The 15,572-nt window shown below is 45.6% G+C and overlaps 2 protein-coding genes and 1 long non-coding RNA gene across 11 annotated transcripts in view; 2 read left to right on the top strand and 1 right to left on the bottom strand.

Annotated features, from left to right (window-relative positions):
* Nucleotides 1-3,195, top strand: part of FITM2 (fat storage-inducing transmembrane protein 2) — a 6,030-nt gene extending 2,835 nt beyond the window's left edge. Inside the window, 2 exon segments of the mRNA XM_006763789.2 lie at nucleotides 1-333; nucleotides 2,971-3,195. The exon segment at nucleotides 1-333 is cut by the window's left edge and continues 33 nt beyond it. Coding sequence (XP_006763852.1) covers nucleotides 1-299 — 299 coding nt within the window. The 3' untranslated portion in view covers nucleotides 300-333; nucleotides 2,971-3,195.
* A 5,581-nt stretch (nucleotides 3,196-8,776) lies between these two features.
* On the top strand, nucleotides 8,777-10,550 carry LOC107183086. Its single transcript, XR_001513857.1, has 2 exons — nucleotides 8,777-9,039; nucleotides 9,554-10,550. It is a non-coding gene; the product is annotated as an uncharacterized LOC107183086 (long non-coding RNA).
* Nucleotides 10,551-10,876: 326 nt separating this feature from the next.
* Nucleotides 10,877-15,572, bottom strand: part of GDAP1L1 (ganglioside induced differentiation associated protein 1-like 1) — a 38,367-nt gene continuing 33,671 nt past the window's right edge. For 7 of the 9 annotated variants that reach the window (XM_015563923.1, XM_015563924.1, XM_015563927.1 and 4 more), the window contains one exon: nucleotides 10,899-12,311. In XM_015563923.1, the coding sequence (XP_015419409.1) occupies nucleotides 11,968-12,311 (344 nt within the window). In that variant the 3' untranslated portion in view covers nucleotides 10,899-11,967. Of the gene's footprint in view, nucleotides 12,312-15,572 lie in introns of all 9 variants that reach the window. The other 2 variants (XR_001513856.1, XM_015563921.1) reach the window with 2 other exon arrangements.

Here is a 15,572-nt window from a genome sequence, read left to right as displayed (position 1 = left end):
TCATGATTGTGGAGGAGATGGCTGTGCTGCATGAGGTGAAGACGGACCGAAGCCACAGCCTCCACACCGCCATCACCGGCCTGGTCGTCGCCCTGGGCTTCCTGACCCTCATTTGGGTGTGGATGTTTCTGTGCACTGCTGTTTATTTCCACAACCTGTCCCAGAAAGTATTTGGCACCCTGTTCGGTTTGCTGGGCTGGTATGGGACCTATGGGTTTTGGTATCTGAAGTCTTTTTCCCCAGGACTTCCTCCCCAGACCTCTCGTTTGAATTTGAAGCAAGACAGTTATAAGAAATAAAAGAGAAACAAAAGGAGGGACAGCAGGACAATGGGTAATATATTTTTTCATTTATTTTTCTTAATTATTTGGCTAAATTATTGATGCTACATCAGAGAGGAAGCTTACCAGGCAGTTTTTGTGGGTGATGGTGGAGTCTGGGAAGTGAGTCCACTCTCCAGACTGTTCTTGGCGACATCACTGTGTGTCACAAGCGCCACCATTTCCAGTTAGGCACTTTTTGTCCCTGGCAAGACTTGACCTTAATCCGGACTGTCCCTTTTGTCCCTGGAGGGCACTGAGGCGCAGTGAGAGTGCAGAACCAGGAAAGCCTCCTTTGTGTGGCTGAAGGGGAGGCCAGGGCCTCAGGACTCCTCTGCTGCCATTGTTCTCTCCCTGATTCTAGTTTCCTTTTGTTTTAGTGGCTGTTGATGCTGTTATTTGACAATATTTCCCTCGGGTCAAAGTAACCAACTGTTGCCTGAAAGACAATGGTTTTAGTATTTGTTTCATCTGTGGGATGTTAAATATTACAACTGGCTTGTGATTAGCTATCAAAACACTTAAACTGGAGTGCCTCTCCAAGTGAATATTGGATGATTTTCATATAATGAACGGAGAGAATTTTCTGTCATGTTGTCTACTATATGTATTGGTGTTTGAAGCAATAAGGTTAACTTTTCTTTCTTATGTTTTGAGTGAATGCTTTATAGTTTTTAATAACAACTCTGCATTTGTTCTTTCTTGACAAAACTCCTGAAAATAACTCAAACTCCACTGCTGCACTTTGGCACACGTGTGTAGATTGCTTTGAGGGTGTTTTTTTTTTTTTTTAGAACACTAACTTTTTATAAACCAAACTCTTGGCTTTATGGTATTAAATTCTACCTTGTGAGGCTCTTTTCTCTGTTAAGAATCAAACCAGGAAGTAGACATTTTAATAACAACTTGATCAATTTTAAGCCAAGTCAGAGTAATTTTACAAAATGTGTAATTGCACTGAAACTTTCCTGACTACACGTCATTGGTATATAGACTGACCTACGCTTCAGAGTCATATGTATGTTGATCATTTGCTGTGGCCTAAAGCATTTTTACCTTTTGGATATGATTATGATAAATCAGAAGTGAAGGGGAATGTCTTCCATTGCCTTTGATGGCAAGAAACTAAGCTGTTTGCACAGATGTCCTTATCAAATGTTGGCATGACTTTGGTTCCACCCTCCTCTTATCTGGGCCTATTCTATTGGTCTTGAAACCCCCTTTTATGTCCCCTTTGCTGCCCTTCTCAGTTTCCCACCGTGTGATTCTGTGGTCTTGATTGTGAGAATGCTGGGAAGGATTAGAAATCCTGTCACCTCCCCCTCACCAAGGCACAGTTATATGCTCTGTGATAAGATACCTCTCCCCCTCCCCCAGGCAGTCTCCTTAAGCCTTTCAGACTGAACCCCTTGCATATTGGATAATCATCTTTGAAGCTTCTTTGATGCCCCCATTACCTCCCAGTTAATAGCATACAGATAAGCACTGCACTCACTGGCTTAACTCAAGTTCAGGTCATTAGAAGCTTGAGCTCTGGAAAACCTTCAGGGTACATTGTATTTCATATAATGATTTATTTAAAATAGGAAGTTCGTATCCCCTTTGTATCCAGTTGAGCTGCAAGTTACCTTGTATTAATCAAAATGTGAGGTGCCCGGGGCTGGTATGGCTCAGTGGTTGAGTATCAACCTATGTACCAGGAGGTCAGGGTTTGATTCCCCATCAGGGCACATGCCCTAGTTTCAGGCTTGATCCTCAGTGTGGGATGTGCAAGAGGCAGCCAGTTGATGATTCTCTCTCACCATTGATGTTTCTACCTCTCCCTCTCCTTTCCTCTCTGAAACCAATTAAAAAAAAGATGATTATTAAAAAAAAAAGAAAAAGTGAGGTGTGTTACCTTGTACCCGAAGAAGGTAACAGAAACACTGGCAATGAAATTTTGGAGGTGTCACCCTGGTGATTTGGAGACATTGGTAAAGGGCCGTGGCCCCAGAAGATTAGTTTTGCTCTGTGGAGTGGGAGTGGGGTGGAAGTGGGGAGGGGGTAGGTAGCAGGAGCTTGTGGAAGGGATTGAAATCTCTCCAAAGTTTCATGTTCAGCACCAAAAGGCAACAGGCACAAGGTGACTCCAGAAGTTCATTTGTCACACTTAAATCTCTAGACATTTTTCTCGTCTGGGTCTGAGTCAAGCTCAGCATTCAATAACTCTGCAGAAAGTATCCATTACTGAGCCTTGTACATTGATTAGTCTTCCACTGCTTCCTGGTCATTCGTAGCACCCTTGCCTTTTTCTTGGGAGCATGCCCTCTGTCCCTGTGTGAGACAGTTCGGTGCAGCTGAGTTTGGGCTTAGGCAAACGAGATGTGGGTTCAACTCTTGATACTCCTGCTGAGTGCCACCTGACCATGGGCAAGCCTCATTTTCCTGGTGTAATACAGAGGTGATGCTGTTAGGATTCAGGGAAATGATACGTGTAAAATGCCCAGCACCTGTATAGTCCCCTACCCCTTTTTCTTGATTAAGCCCTTTAAAATTTTTTGGCTCCTCCAGAGAAGGCAGGGAAACTAACATCTTTTGAGTGCTATTTGGGGGTCTGTGTCTCCTGTTGAAATAGGCTTGTATTGTCTTTTGAAAAGTGTGTTGTCCCCAGGCGCTGAACAAGAGGCTTTTGAGGGCATCTGTGATCCCAGAGTACTGCCATGCTTGTTTTGCCTTTCCACATGGAGGTTCATTCACCGATGCCTCGTTTTCCACACGCATCTGTCATAGTCTGAGTACCAGATTGTATTTAGAGAATGGCTCTTGCCACTGTTATATACACACAGATCGAATGTGTAAACAAGCAAATTAAGTAAACTGGAGATAATGAAATACCGCATTCCAGCTTCCGCGTGTTCTTTTCCAATACCCTTAAGGAAGTCTGCAACCAGTAAAGCTCAGCCCACGTTATGAAAGTAGCATTAATTCTTTGTTGAGCTACTCATTGTACATAGAGTATTTCACGGCTGTAGTTAATTTTATTTTTTTTCTCCTAAGTCCTGTAAACTAAATATGTGTTCAGTCATGTATTTAGCTTGATTTACTCCTTCCCTCCACCATATCCATGTCTTGGAGTCCTGGCCTCTGGATCAGCCAGATGTGGGAGCAGTTTTCTTGGCAGGAGAAGAGGTAAGCCTCATGGAAATAACACCAAAGAGCATTTACAAAGTTCACTCAAATGAGGTCATCTTTGAACGTGCCTCAGAGCCCTGTAGACCTAGATGCGGGTGAAGGCTATTTGTGCCTTTTCGTGCCCACTCATTTGCCAGCCTGACCTACTTGGGCGACCCCAGGTAGTGTCTGTCGAAAGCTCAATGGCTCCAGGATTAGAATCTGCTCACACAGTAACTTTCCTGTTCACGTTCTTTCAGCAGCAATGAACCCTTCTTGAGTTCATACTGTGAGCCAGGAGCTGGGAAGGATGATAGATTCCCTCCCTCTTGGATTTTGTGGTCCGAAGTCAGTCCCTTTGGAGCCTAAGGTGTGTGCTGGGGCTGCAAAGGTAAATTAGATACACCCATTCCTTCAAGGAATTTTCACCATAAAGTGTCTGAGTGCTGGTTAAGGTCAGGGCAGGGGAACATAAAGCAATGGACAACCCGCTGCGCTGGGAAATGAGGGAATGTTTTCACAGAACCTAACAATTCTTTTGGGTCTTGAAGGATGAGGAGGAGTTCAAGCAGTTAGACAGAGAAGGGCTTCCAAGGAAGCAAGAACAGCATGCCCAAGGACACATAGCTATGCTGCCATAATTTTCACTCAGATGTCCCTTCTCAAGAAACCTAACTCTCCCATCATTTTCAAAAGCCACGGAGATGGAAGGAAGGCAGACTGACAGGACTGTTTGAGCCGGCTCCCACCACTGCTTTTTCGGATTTTCTGTGTGACCTTGAATCAATGACTAAACATCTCTGGGCCTCCATTTCCGTAGCTGATGATGGTAGTGGACTGAACAACCTCACCAACTCTCCTACTCTATTCTGTTTCTCTGTGCTGTTTGATGACAAGTTCTTCCAAGCTGGTTATGACTTTATTTTAGGAAACAACGTGAAAAGAAACTCCCACTCAGAGCTGAGGTGGCAGCTGGTTTCCTGGGTGAGTGACGGAGGAGCGGCCCTCTAGATGCACTTATCACAGCCCCCCCACCCCCTTTTCTCTGCGTTGGCAGCCTGTTGTCGTTCAGACCTTTGCATGGGTTCCTACGGGGTTTCTGGACATGGGAAGCTGAACCTAGTTCCCAGAGGGGTGACCTATAGAAGCCTTTTTAAAAAGTCTCCAAAATCAAACCATTTTTCATAGCTATTAAGGAGAAGGTAGTGTCTGTTAAGAGAAACCCTGTGCAGTATAGTCATCTTCAGAAATTGTCCCCTCTGGCAAGTTTTAAAGTTGAACACACAGCACAGAAAACAGGTACTCTCGTACCTTGGGGTGTGGTGGTAAATTGGTACAACCTGTTTAAATGATAACCTAGTAGTATCCAAACTTGAACTGTGTAGACCCAACAATCTCAGTCTAGAATTTGGGCTATGGAAATGCTTGTAGAAGTGGACAAAGATAAGTACAAAGTTCTTATGCAGCTCTGTTACAGTGAAAATTTGCCAGCTCAAATGCCAATCAGTTAAATAAATTATGGTAACTCTGTATTAGCAATATAATGCAGTCACCACAAAGAATAAATGTTATATTTAGTGTGGAATCTGATGGTAGGAAGACTTGGTTTTGTGCTGACTGTAACTTACAGCTGTGTGCCCTCAAACAAGTTAGTTTCTGAGCCTCTGTAAATGGGGATGATAGTGCCTCACCTCTTTCAACATTCACTGCTCCAGTAATTGAGGAGCTTCAAGTAAACCAGGCACTGTGCTAGGCACCGCATTCATTTGAAGATACATGGTGCTTTCAGGGGGTTTACACTCTAGTTGGGCACAGACAATAAAATGAGCAACTCCAAACAGGGTGCTGGGCTCAGAAGCAGAGTGCCCCCCAACTGCCCTAACATTGTCACAGCTCAGGCAGAGATGATTTACACAAAGCTCTCAGACAAGCGAAGGAGTGGGGGAGGTTGGCATGGACTCAAGCCAGACTGCCTGGGTTCTAATCTGGCTGTGCCATACACACTGGCTGTGTCACCTTCAACAGTTCCTTAACATCTAGGCCTTGGTTTCCTCATCTGTAAAATGGGGTAATATAAGTACCTACCTCATATAGCTGTTGTGAGGACTAATTGAATTGATACTTGTAAAGTCTTAGAATAGGACCTAGTATATATGTGGTGCTATATAAATGTCTTTCAAGTGCACAGTAAGTCCCTAATGTGCCCTCATTATTGTAACCACTTTAAAATCAGGACAGAGAAACCCCATTCCTGTAGGTGTTTCCATTTTGATCCACTCAGAGGTAGTTAAAATGTAGTCAATAAATGGGGAAGGCCATGTCCCAGGGATCTAGCATGGGAACGGAGTCTCTAAGGCAGCATTCTAGTTTCCAGATTAACTAGAGGGTGAGGGAGAGCAAGAGACAAGTTTTCCAGGAGAGCTAAAAGGAAAGGATAGTCGTATATCCATGGGGTCCTTTTGGCCAAAGTAAAGCATTCCCCTTTTTTACCCCCCGTTTGAGGTGCTGTCCATTCACAGGCAATCCAAGGGCTGCCTGGTCTTGGTTTCCAGGCTGAATATTTTGGGGAGACTGACTGGAAGCCTTATCATGAAGCCTTGTTACTTCCCCTGTCTTCTCTGCTTTGGCTGCCTGGGGAATGTGTGTCTGAGTGCTCAGGAGGTAAGTAGGTAGGGGTGCCTGGGAGCCACCCTGATTAGCATCTTAATTACTGGAGCAAAGTTATTCAGGCCTTGCCCTACCAGGCTGCTGTGGCCCATTTCCCAACCACTCCTTTCATCCCTTCTTGCCTCTGCTTGCTTTGACTGAGCATGCTGTGTTTGCCAGGTATCCCTGTGCAGCTGGGGACTGAGGCAGGGGTGAGTGGGTGGGGTATAAATGGACTCTCATCTGGAGTTTAAGAGGCATTGGACTTGAGCAAGTGGACTGCAGCCAAATCCTGCCTACCAACTCCTCAGCTGTGTGACCTTAGGCAAGTAACTTAGCTTTTCTGGGCTTGTTACTCATCTATGAAAGGGGGATAATTCTTTCTACCTCACTAGTCTTTGACTGGCTTAATGAAATCATAGATGGGACAATATATTTTTTTCAATCTTTATTTCTTAATTGATTAAGGTATTACATATGTGATATGTGACCTCATCCCCTCATGACCCCCCCACCCAGGGAAACTATTTTATAAGCTTTAAAATATCGGGCATCTTTGAGGGCTGCTTATTATTGAGGAGATTTATCTTTACCTAATGAATGTCTCTCTCATAAGCCTGGGCATTGTAACTCCATCAGGTGGTACAATTTTTTCGGATGTGGTTTCTATATAAAAGCAAATCGGCATCGTCTCTGACACTTAGCATTCAGCTCTTGGTCTGGAAAATGTTCTCCTATCAGTGGGGGCCACCAAAAGCCCTTAGCTCTACTCGGCAGGGCAGCAGTAAGCAGCATATCTTCACTTTCTTACAGTGCATGTCAGCTTTTCTGTTCTCTGTCATCATCTAGTCCAGCAGTCGCCAAATGGTGGTCTGCGGATCACTGGCGGTCTGTGAGGTCTGAAAGGTTGGCAACCACTGGTTTAAGGAAACCTTTGGAGCAGCAGTCGCCAGCCGGTGGTCCGTGGACCACTGGCGGTCCGGGAAGTCTGGAAGATTGGCGACTGCTGATCTAGTCTGTAGAGACCTGGATTATCCTGATGTCCCTTTAAGAAAACACTGATCCACCACATTGACGACATCAGGCTGTACCCGGTGAGCAGGAGAGAGCAGGTGCACCAGATGCTTTCGGAAGACCCAGGCATGTCAGGGTGGTATATGAACCCCATGGACATTCAGAAGCCTGGCACCTTGGTGAAGCTTCTAGGGACTTACAGGTTAGGAAACGCCAGGTTATCCCTTCCAAGTAAAAGGCAAGCTGCTGGTCCCTAAGAAAAAAGCACAACTGGTAGCCCTCTGGATTGGGGAGGGAATGTGCATGCAATTGTGTGCTGCTCCAACCCATTCACTGAGTAACCCACACATAGGACAGCCAATTTTGAATGGGTCCCAAAGCAGATTTAGGCTGCAGTGCAAGATGCTCTGCCAATTGAGCCACACGACCCAGTCGATCCAATGGTGTTTTAAGTTGTCTGTGATATTTAAAATTTACATTTCCTTTTAGCCCCCAGCAAGCCCTAATAGGAAAATCCCTGCCCATCCCTAGAACTTGGAACAAAGTCATGTCTTCTTCTACAAATAACAATTATTCCTTTAAAATATAGTGTCTTGCCGAGACCGGTTTGGCTCAGTGGATAGAGCGTCAGCCTGCGGACTGAAAGGTCCCAGGTTCGATTCCGGTCAGGGGCATGTGCCTTGGTTGCGGGCACATCCCCAGTAGGAGATGTGCAGGAGGCAGCTGATCGATGTTTCTCTCTCATCGATGTTTCTAACTCTCTATCTCTCTCCCTTCCTCTCTGTAAAAAATCAATAAAATATATTTAAAAAAAAAAAATATATAGTGTCTTGCTTGCTACTGGGCTGTGGTAGAGACCTAATACCTGACCATGAGACACCAAGTGACTATGCAATCTGAACTGCCCATCATGGACTGGTTGTCATCTGATCCATCAAGCTATAAAGCTAGACATGTACCGCAGCATTCTATCAAGTGAGACTGTCACCTATTCCTACCACATTGCCCTCTCTTCCTCAGTCAATACCTAAGGCCCCATAACAAATACCCTGTGATCAATTGATGGAGGAAGAGAAAGCTCAGGCTTGGAACCAATTGGAAGTGGATGGTTGCAGCACTATAGGAAGGCCCTGAAAGACATTGGAGAAGGGAAATCCTTTCAGTGAACAGAACTTCAAGCAATACAGTCGGCCCTCCATATCTGCAGGTTTTGCACCTGCAGATTCAACCAACTAGGGATCAAAATATTTGGGAGGAAATGTTACTTTAAAAAAATTGATTTTAGAGAGGGAGAGGGAGGGAGGGAGGGAGGGAGGGAGAGAGAGAGAGAGAGAGAGAGAGAGAGAGAGGAGAGAATCATTGACTTGTTCCACTTATTTATGCATTCATTGGTTGCTTTTTGTATGTGCCCTGACTGGAGATCGAACCTGCAACCTTGGTATATCAGGACAATGCTCTAACCAACTGAGCTACTTGGCCAGGGCACACTGTTGTTGATATGTATTGTGTAGTTAGGCCTACGATGGCTGCATCTGTACTGAACACATACAGACTTTTTTTCCTTTTCATTATTCTCTAAACAATACAGTATAACAACTATTCATATAGCATTTACATTGTATTAGGTGTTATAAGTAATCTAGAGATGATTTAAAGCAGACAAGAGGAAGAATGTAGGTTATATGCAAATACTATGTCATTTTATATAATTACAAGCATGCATGGATTTTGGTATTCGTGAGGGGTCCTGAAACCAATCCCCCACAAATAATGAGGGACAACTCTACATAGGGTTGTCTATCTAGATGGAGATAGAAGTTCAGAAATATGGATCTACACATATTCATGGGATGGATTGTTTGTATGATCAGGATTGGAGGATTGGTAATAAGGAAGTCTGTGAGAGAAGGTATGTAGATGGATCTTTAACAGTGGATACAGAAGAAGAGGATAATTGTATTTTAGGCAAATATTTCCCCTAAGAAACCCACTTCAGAGGAGACTCTCAATAAATAGGTGAACCAGATGACTTGTTCTGTAGATGTCAGGCACCATTCCCCACCTAGTGGCAGGTTGATTACATTGACCTCTTCCATCACGCAGGGAGCAGCAATTTGTATATTCTGCGTATGGGTTTGCCTTCTTTGACCACATGCACAGACACCTTGGTTCCAGTCTTGATATTCCATACAATACTGCTTCTGACCAAAGAGGTGACATTACAGCAAAATAAATGTAGCCATGTGATTATACCTATGGAATTTTCTGGTCTTATCTAGAAACAACAGACTTATAGGAAATTGAGACGGCCTAATGAAGATTCCCTTATAGGGCCAGCTGGGAGACACTGCAATGTTGGGATGCTGTCTACAGGACACATCATATACTTTGTACCAACCATAATGCTGTTTCTCCACATGCAGGAAACATGGATCCAGCAATGCTGAGGTGGAAATACTTTCCCTATTGCACAAAATAACCCATTCACAAAAATGTTGCTTTCCATCCCTGAAACTTTGTACTTTGATGGCTAGATATTATAGTTCTCAAGGAAGGAATACTTCTATTAAGGAAAACATTGATTGCCACTCAGTCATTTTGAGCTACTCGTACCATTGCAACTATAAGCAAAGAAGTAGGTTACTCTACTGGCTGGCATGATTGGTCTGATCACCAAGAGTAAATTGGATTGCTGCTACAGTGGTGGCATGGAAGACTATATGGGAACTAGAAGATTCTCTGGGTGCCCTGTTATACTTCCACATCCAACAGCAAAAGATTAATAGGAGACTACAACAGCCCAAGTCTGAATCATTTCACCAATAAAATACCCTAAACATGAGGTCCAGGCTGGGGGAAACAAAAAAAATCAAAACATAGAATAGCTAGTGGAAAAAAAGAGAAATTATAAATATCAACAATGGTCTTGGGATCAGTTACAGAAATGAGGGCTGAAGCAACTATGAGTGTTTTCTTTCCTGCTTGTCATATACGTATATATATTGCATATAAGGATTACTGGTGATGGTTAAATTGATGTTGTAATCTATATATTACAGTATATTGAGGTGTGCTAGTGATCTCTGGGACTAGAGGTGGACCAAAAAGAGACTCTGACATCATCCAGAGTGATGTTACTGACGGGTGGGGCTTTGTGGGTCTCATTTTTAGAGAGAATTTGTATCCTCATTTCAGGAGAGCATTGGTCCCATTAGAATTAAGCATGATGTTATTATCTTTGAGTGGAGTTTAATTATGAGTGGGAGGGTCTGCGTGGATGTTTAAGTAACCAAGGGGTGGATAGTGTTAGATAATGCCTCAAGTATCTAAATGCTTGCCCTGTCTTGGCCCTGGCTATTTTTTTCTTTTCATTTTGATGGAAAAAAATTCTTATACATTTTAATAAAATAAATAAAACTATGCCTTATGTTCCACAAATTATACCTCTGGTTTAATGATCTTGGGGCATTTGAACACATTTTACTCTGGGAAATTGTGAGGACATGTGCCCTGGGAGTCCCCTGACAGTCCATGTACATAAGCAAATGACTGTGAGCATGCTCTGTAAACTGTGAAGCACTGTCCAAGTGAGGTGGGTTTATGTCAAGAGCAGAACTTTGCAAAGTCTATCCAGGAGCCATCCCTACACTCATCAACTTGAAACCTGAACTCACGGATGCTGAATCTTGTGTCTCCACCCCTCTGATCCCAGCCTTTGGAAATGAGAGCTAGATGAACAACACAAGTTTACAAATGAAAAGCAACTGCTTCTCCTGGATGCTTTATTGGGGGCTTTCAGTGGTTTCTAAGCATGAATGGCAGTGACACTCAGACCTTCTCCCAACATGCAAAAGGCACAGGAAAGTGAGACAGGACCAGGGTGGGCAGCAAAGGTGAGGAGATCCCCCTGCGTGGCATGGTGGGGCATGCGAGGCACCCCACAAGTGATGGGACTGGTGGGCATTAAAGGGGATGGCTTTGGCAGAGGCTAGGGGAGGGACTTGAGGTTCATCTACCTCCAGACCCACCCTGCACTCGGGCCGGACTGACCTTCTAAGACTGTGAACTGTGAAAGCCATTTGCTGAAAGTCCACCTCACATGATGGGAAAAATTAGCTCCAGGTGGGAAGAGGATGATGGATGCTGCCTTCAGGGATTACTGGTAGAGTGCCAAACCAAACTCACTGGCCACAGCAGGAGGGGAATGAGGGTGTGCTCATGGTGTCCGTCCTAGTCCTGGTTTGGTGGTTGGGTGCCACTGCCTTGGCTTGAGCCACTGCTGTCTCAGTCCGTGTCCAGGAGAAGAATGAAGTCCCTTCTGATCTTCACGGGCCTCCCATGGCGTCTCCGGGTCTCTAGCCCCACCCAGAGGTACCACTTAGGAGAGTTGAGTCTTGATGTTGGCTTTGTCCTGTGGAAAGTTCCCTGGGCAAGAGGGAAGGGGAGGCGAGGGGTCAGGCCCTCAGAGCCCCCAGCACCTCCCAGAATCTGGGCCCTGATGGGTGAAATGGCCTGGGACTCACCTCAGATCCTAACCAGTCCCCACAGTTCCATCTTGAGACCTTGAATCAAAAGAAAAGGCATCCGTGCTTTGTTTCTGTTCTCTCTCTCACTCTTTCTCTCTGTTAGTAGAGCCGTGGCTTCAACTCACGGCATTGGCAATGTCTACTTCTAAACTATGGAATGTTTTCACACTGACAATAGAATTACTCCGAACAAGGGGTGGGGGAGGGGCTGTTCAAGTGTTCATGAGACAGTGCATTACTGAGAGCTCATTGGGAATCACACAGCACAGAGACACTGACAGTCAGACACCAAGCCCAGGCCTGGCTCAGCTCTAGATGTATTTTTTCTTGAGGTACCAGTAGGCAAAATAGCCCATCCCGCCCAGGGAGCCCATGAGGAAGGAGGCCCCAAAGAAAGATGGCGGTTTCCGCTTGACCAGCCGGAATGCATTGGGGATGACGGCCGATAGCAGGGTGGTATGAATGTCGCCGAGAACTTTCCGGAAGGCAAAGCGCTTCTGGACCCTCTCAAAGAAGGACTGCAGGTTGGGCCGGCTGCCGTCCTCCCAGTATTTCTTGGACAGTCCCAGGAACTTGAGGCGGTGCAGGGTGGCTCCCAGAAGGACGTCGGCGAGAGTGAAGGCACAGCCGCAGAGCCACAGCTCACATTTCTGTCCTAGAGTGGGAGAGAGAGGAGATGGGGGCAGGAGGGATCAGCTTTTCAACCCCATGCACTCGCTCCTCTCTCCTTGTCTCCTTTGATGTTTGTCCGCCTGCCATGGTGTTTCCCCAGGGTCATTCACTCCTATATGACTTTAATGATTTTGCCACATCCTTTTACTATCCCTATCAATTTTTTCTTTAAATCAACTGAATTTTTAAGTGCAAGCACTGAGCTTTGTGGCTTCAAGATTTAGATACTGGGAAACAGGATAAACCATTGAAGCAGCATGAGAAGGAGTGGCCTGGGAGGTGGGAGAGGCCCACTAGGGTGTAGTGTCCTGGAAGCCAAGGTAAGAAAGTGTTCCGAGGAGAAGGGAATACGCAGCTGTGTTCAGATGCTGTGGAGAGGTCACGTAAGAGGAGGCCTGAGAATGGAGAGTATATTTGGCAGCTGGTGACCTTGACAAACGCAGCTGAAGTGATGCTGACAGTGAAAGCCTGGTTGGAAGGAGTTCAAGTGAGAAAGGGAGGAGAAGAATTGGAGATGATAAGCAAAGATCACTCATTCAAGGAATTTTGTTGTGATGGAGAGGATACACTAATAATTTGACACAGGTCAAGAGTGTTTTTGTAAGTTGGGAGGAAAAGCTAGCATGTGGATCTACTCTCCTCCCTTCTCCTTGCTGCTCTGTGCCCCTGAAGAATGACTCTGGTTCCAGGGGGTTCTGCCAATGGGGAGCAGGGGCAGGAGGGAGGATGGTGGTGAGAATGAGGTCAGAGTCTTACATCCCTCGGTTTCCTCTCTGCAGGTCACTGTTGACTGGCTGCATCCCTAGAATGAAAGCTACGGCTTCTGTCAGGTGGCCCTCTCTATGAGGTCTGTCTGTCCAGTTCAGGGGTGGGCAAACTTTTTGACTCGAGGGCCACAATGGGTTCTTAAACTGGACCGGAGGGCCGGAACAAAAGCATGGATGGAGTGTTTGTGTGAACTAATATAAATTCAAAGTAAACATCATTACATAAAAGGGTACGGTTTTTTTTTTTTTAGTTTTATTCATTTCAAATGGGCAGGATTTGGCCCGTGGGCCGTAGTTTGGCCACGGCTGGTCCAGCTCCTGAAACTGCTCCCACCTTTCACGACCTCAGGCCCAGGATACCACGCTTTTCCTTGTGGTTTCCCTAAATCCTGCCCACATATTTATAAACAGACCCTATAATAAGCCTCCTCAATTACCAATTTGGGGTAACCCTGTGTCCTATGGGGTCCTTCCTGGACCACACCCCTTCTGTCCTTTCATGGACTTTGCATCGGTGGTCCTGCATCTTTCTCCTTTCACTGGGTCATTTCTGCCATCCTGAAAACACACCTTGTATCTACTATAAAAGAAAAAATTCCTCCCTTTGCCCCGCACACTTCTTCAGCCCCCACCCCATCTCTCTATTCCCTTCTACAGACAAACTTCTCAAAAGAGTTGTCTCTACTTGACCACACTTCCTCCCACTCACTCTTCAGTCTTTTGTCCTGAGTTCAGGACAAACTTCAGTCTTTTGTCCTGCTCTTGGTAGGGTCACCACCAAAGCCATGGGACCAAATCCAGGGGCGCTTTGCTATCCTTGGTTTACTCAGCCTCTCAGACCCTTTATGGGAGCCTATGACACAGGCTCCTCCTACCTCACTGGTCACTCCATGTCGGTTGGTTTTGCCTGTCCCTCTGCCCCTACGCCTCTCTGAATGTGAGGGGACCTCAGGGCAGGCATGGAGTTTTAAAATGTGTCCACAGATTGATTCTCCTCCCAGGACTACGGGCTGTATTTCAGGACTTGTACTAAGGAAAGGAATGTGGCAGAAGTGACAGTGACTGCCCATGGTAGGTCACGAAGGAACTGTGGCTTCCGCTGCTTCTCCCTCCCACAGGTCACTTGTTCAGGAGAAAGCCAGCTGCCGTGTTGCAAAGAAACTCAAGCAGCCCCACCGAGATGCCCACGTGGTGAGGAGCCGAGCTCTCCTGCCAATAGCCAGTGGGGGACTGAGACATCTAGTTAGGATCCATCTTGGAAGCCAATCTTCCAGCTCAAATGACCAGAGCCCCAACCAACAGCTTGACTACAGCCTGCGTTATACAACCTTAATCAGACCACCCAGCTAAGCTGCTCCAAAATTCCTGACCCGTGTGTGATATAAGAAGTGCTTTCTGCTTAAGCTACTAAGTCCAGGAGCAATTTGTTATGCAGCAGTAGATAACTAATACAGCAGTTCTTGATCCGCCTCTTTGTCTCCACTCTCTCCTAAATGAAATCATTCAATTCTGTGGCTTTAAGCACCACATATATGCTAAAGACTTATAAATCTTTATCTCTAAATTCTGACTTCTCCTTTTAAAATGATACTAGAATATCCAATGGCTTATGTGATACCCTCTTGTGCGTCTAAAAGGCATCTCAAACTTACTGTGTCTCAAAGTGAACACTCGGTCCCCCTTGTCCATATCAGGACTCAGTAGCTGGCTCCATCTATGGGTCTTAACTATGACATTACAATACCTCTGCCCCACACAGAGAGAAGTGGAGGTTTGGAGGTGCCCTGGTAGGTGACTGAGCACCAGAGACCATGTGGGCCCAGCTAGTATGACCTTTAAAACTGATAGCCACCCCCCTGGGCCTCTGCTGCCTCCCTCAGCCTGGAGGAACACAAGGACTGCCCACACCTCTCCATCTCAAACAACCCCATTCATCTGGCTATCGGGCAGTGCAATGCTGCCTCCTCTTGGAAGACCTCAGGACAAAAGCAGAAAGTGAGGGCAGGAGGCTCACAGGCTAGAACCACCTGAGGAATGTGTCTACTGCTCTTCCCCAGGACCGTCAACTCTGGCCTCCATCTAGGTCACACTCCATGTCTCCCTTGATCATAACAGCAGCTAATATTGGCAGACACTTTTAATGCCATGTGCCAGGCAATGTGCTGAGCCCCTTACATGCATTTTCTCACTCATCCTCACAAAAGCCCTGTGAAGTAGGTGCTCATTTAACACCCTTTTACAGAACTTAAGAGGAGCCAGAACTAGTGCTTAAGAATGACTCTAGCCAGTGTTTGAATCCAGCCTCCACCACTTCTATCTGTGTAACCTTGGGAGATTATTGAACCTCTCTGTGCCTTAATTTTTTCATCTGTTAAATGGGGTTACTCATATTACATACCTCCTAGAGTTATTATGGGATTAAATAAGTTGAAATATGTGAAACACTTAAAACAGTGCCTGGCACACAGTAAGTGTTG

This window comes from Myotis davidii, unplaced genomic scaffold (genome assembly GCF_000327345.1).
Source record: "Myotis davidii unplaced genomic scaffold, ASM32734v1 scaffold199, whole genome shotgun sequence".
In the NCBI taxonomy this organism is placed as follows: Eukaryota; Metazoa; Chordata; class Mammalia; order Chiroptera; family Vespertilionidae; genus Myotis; species Myotis davidii.
Note: the sequence above shows the minus strand (reverse complement) of the source record. Positions and strands in the feature narration are given on the sequence as shown.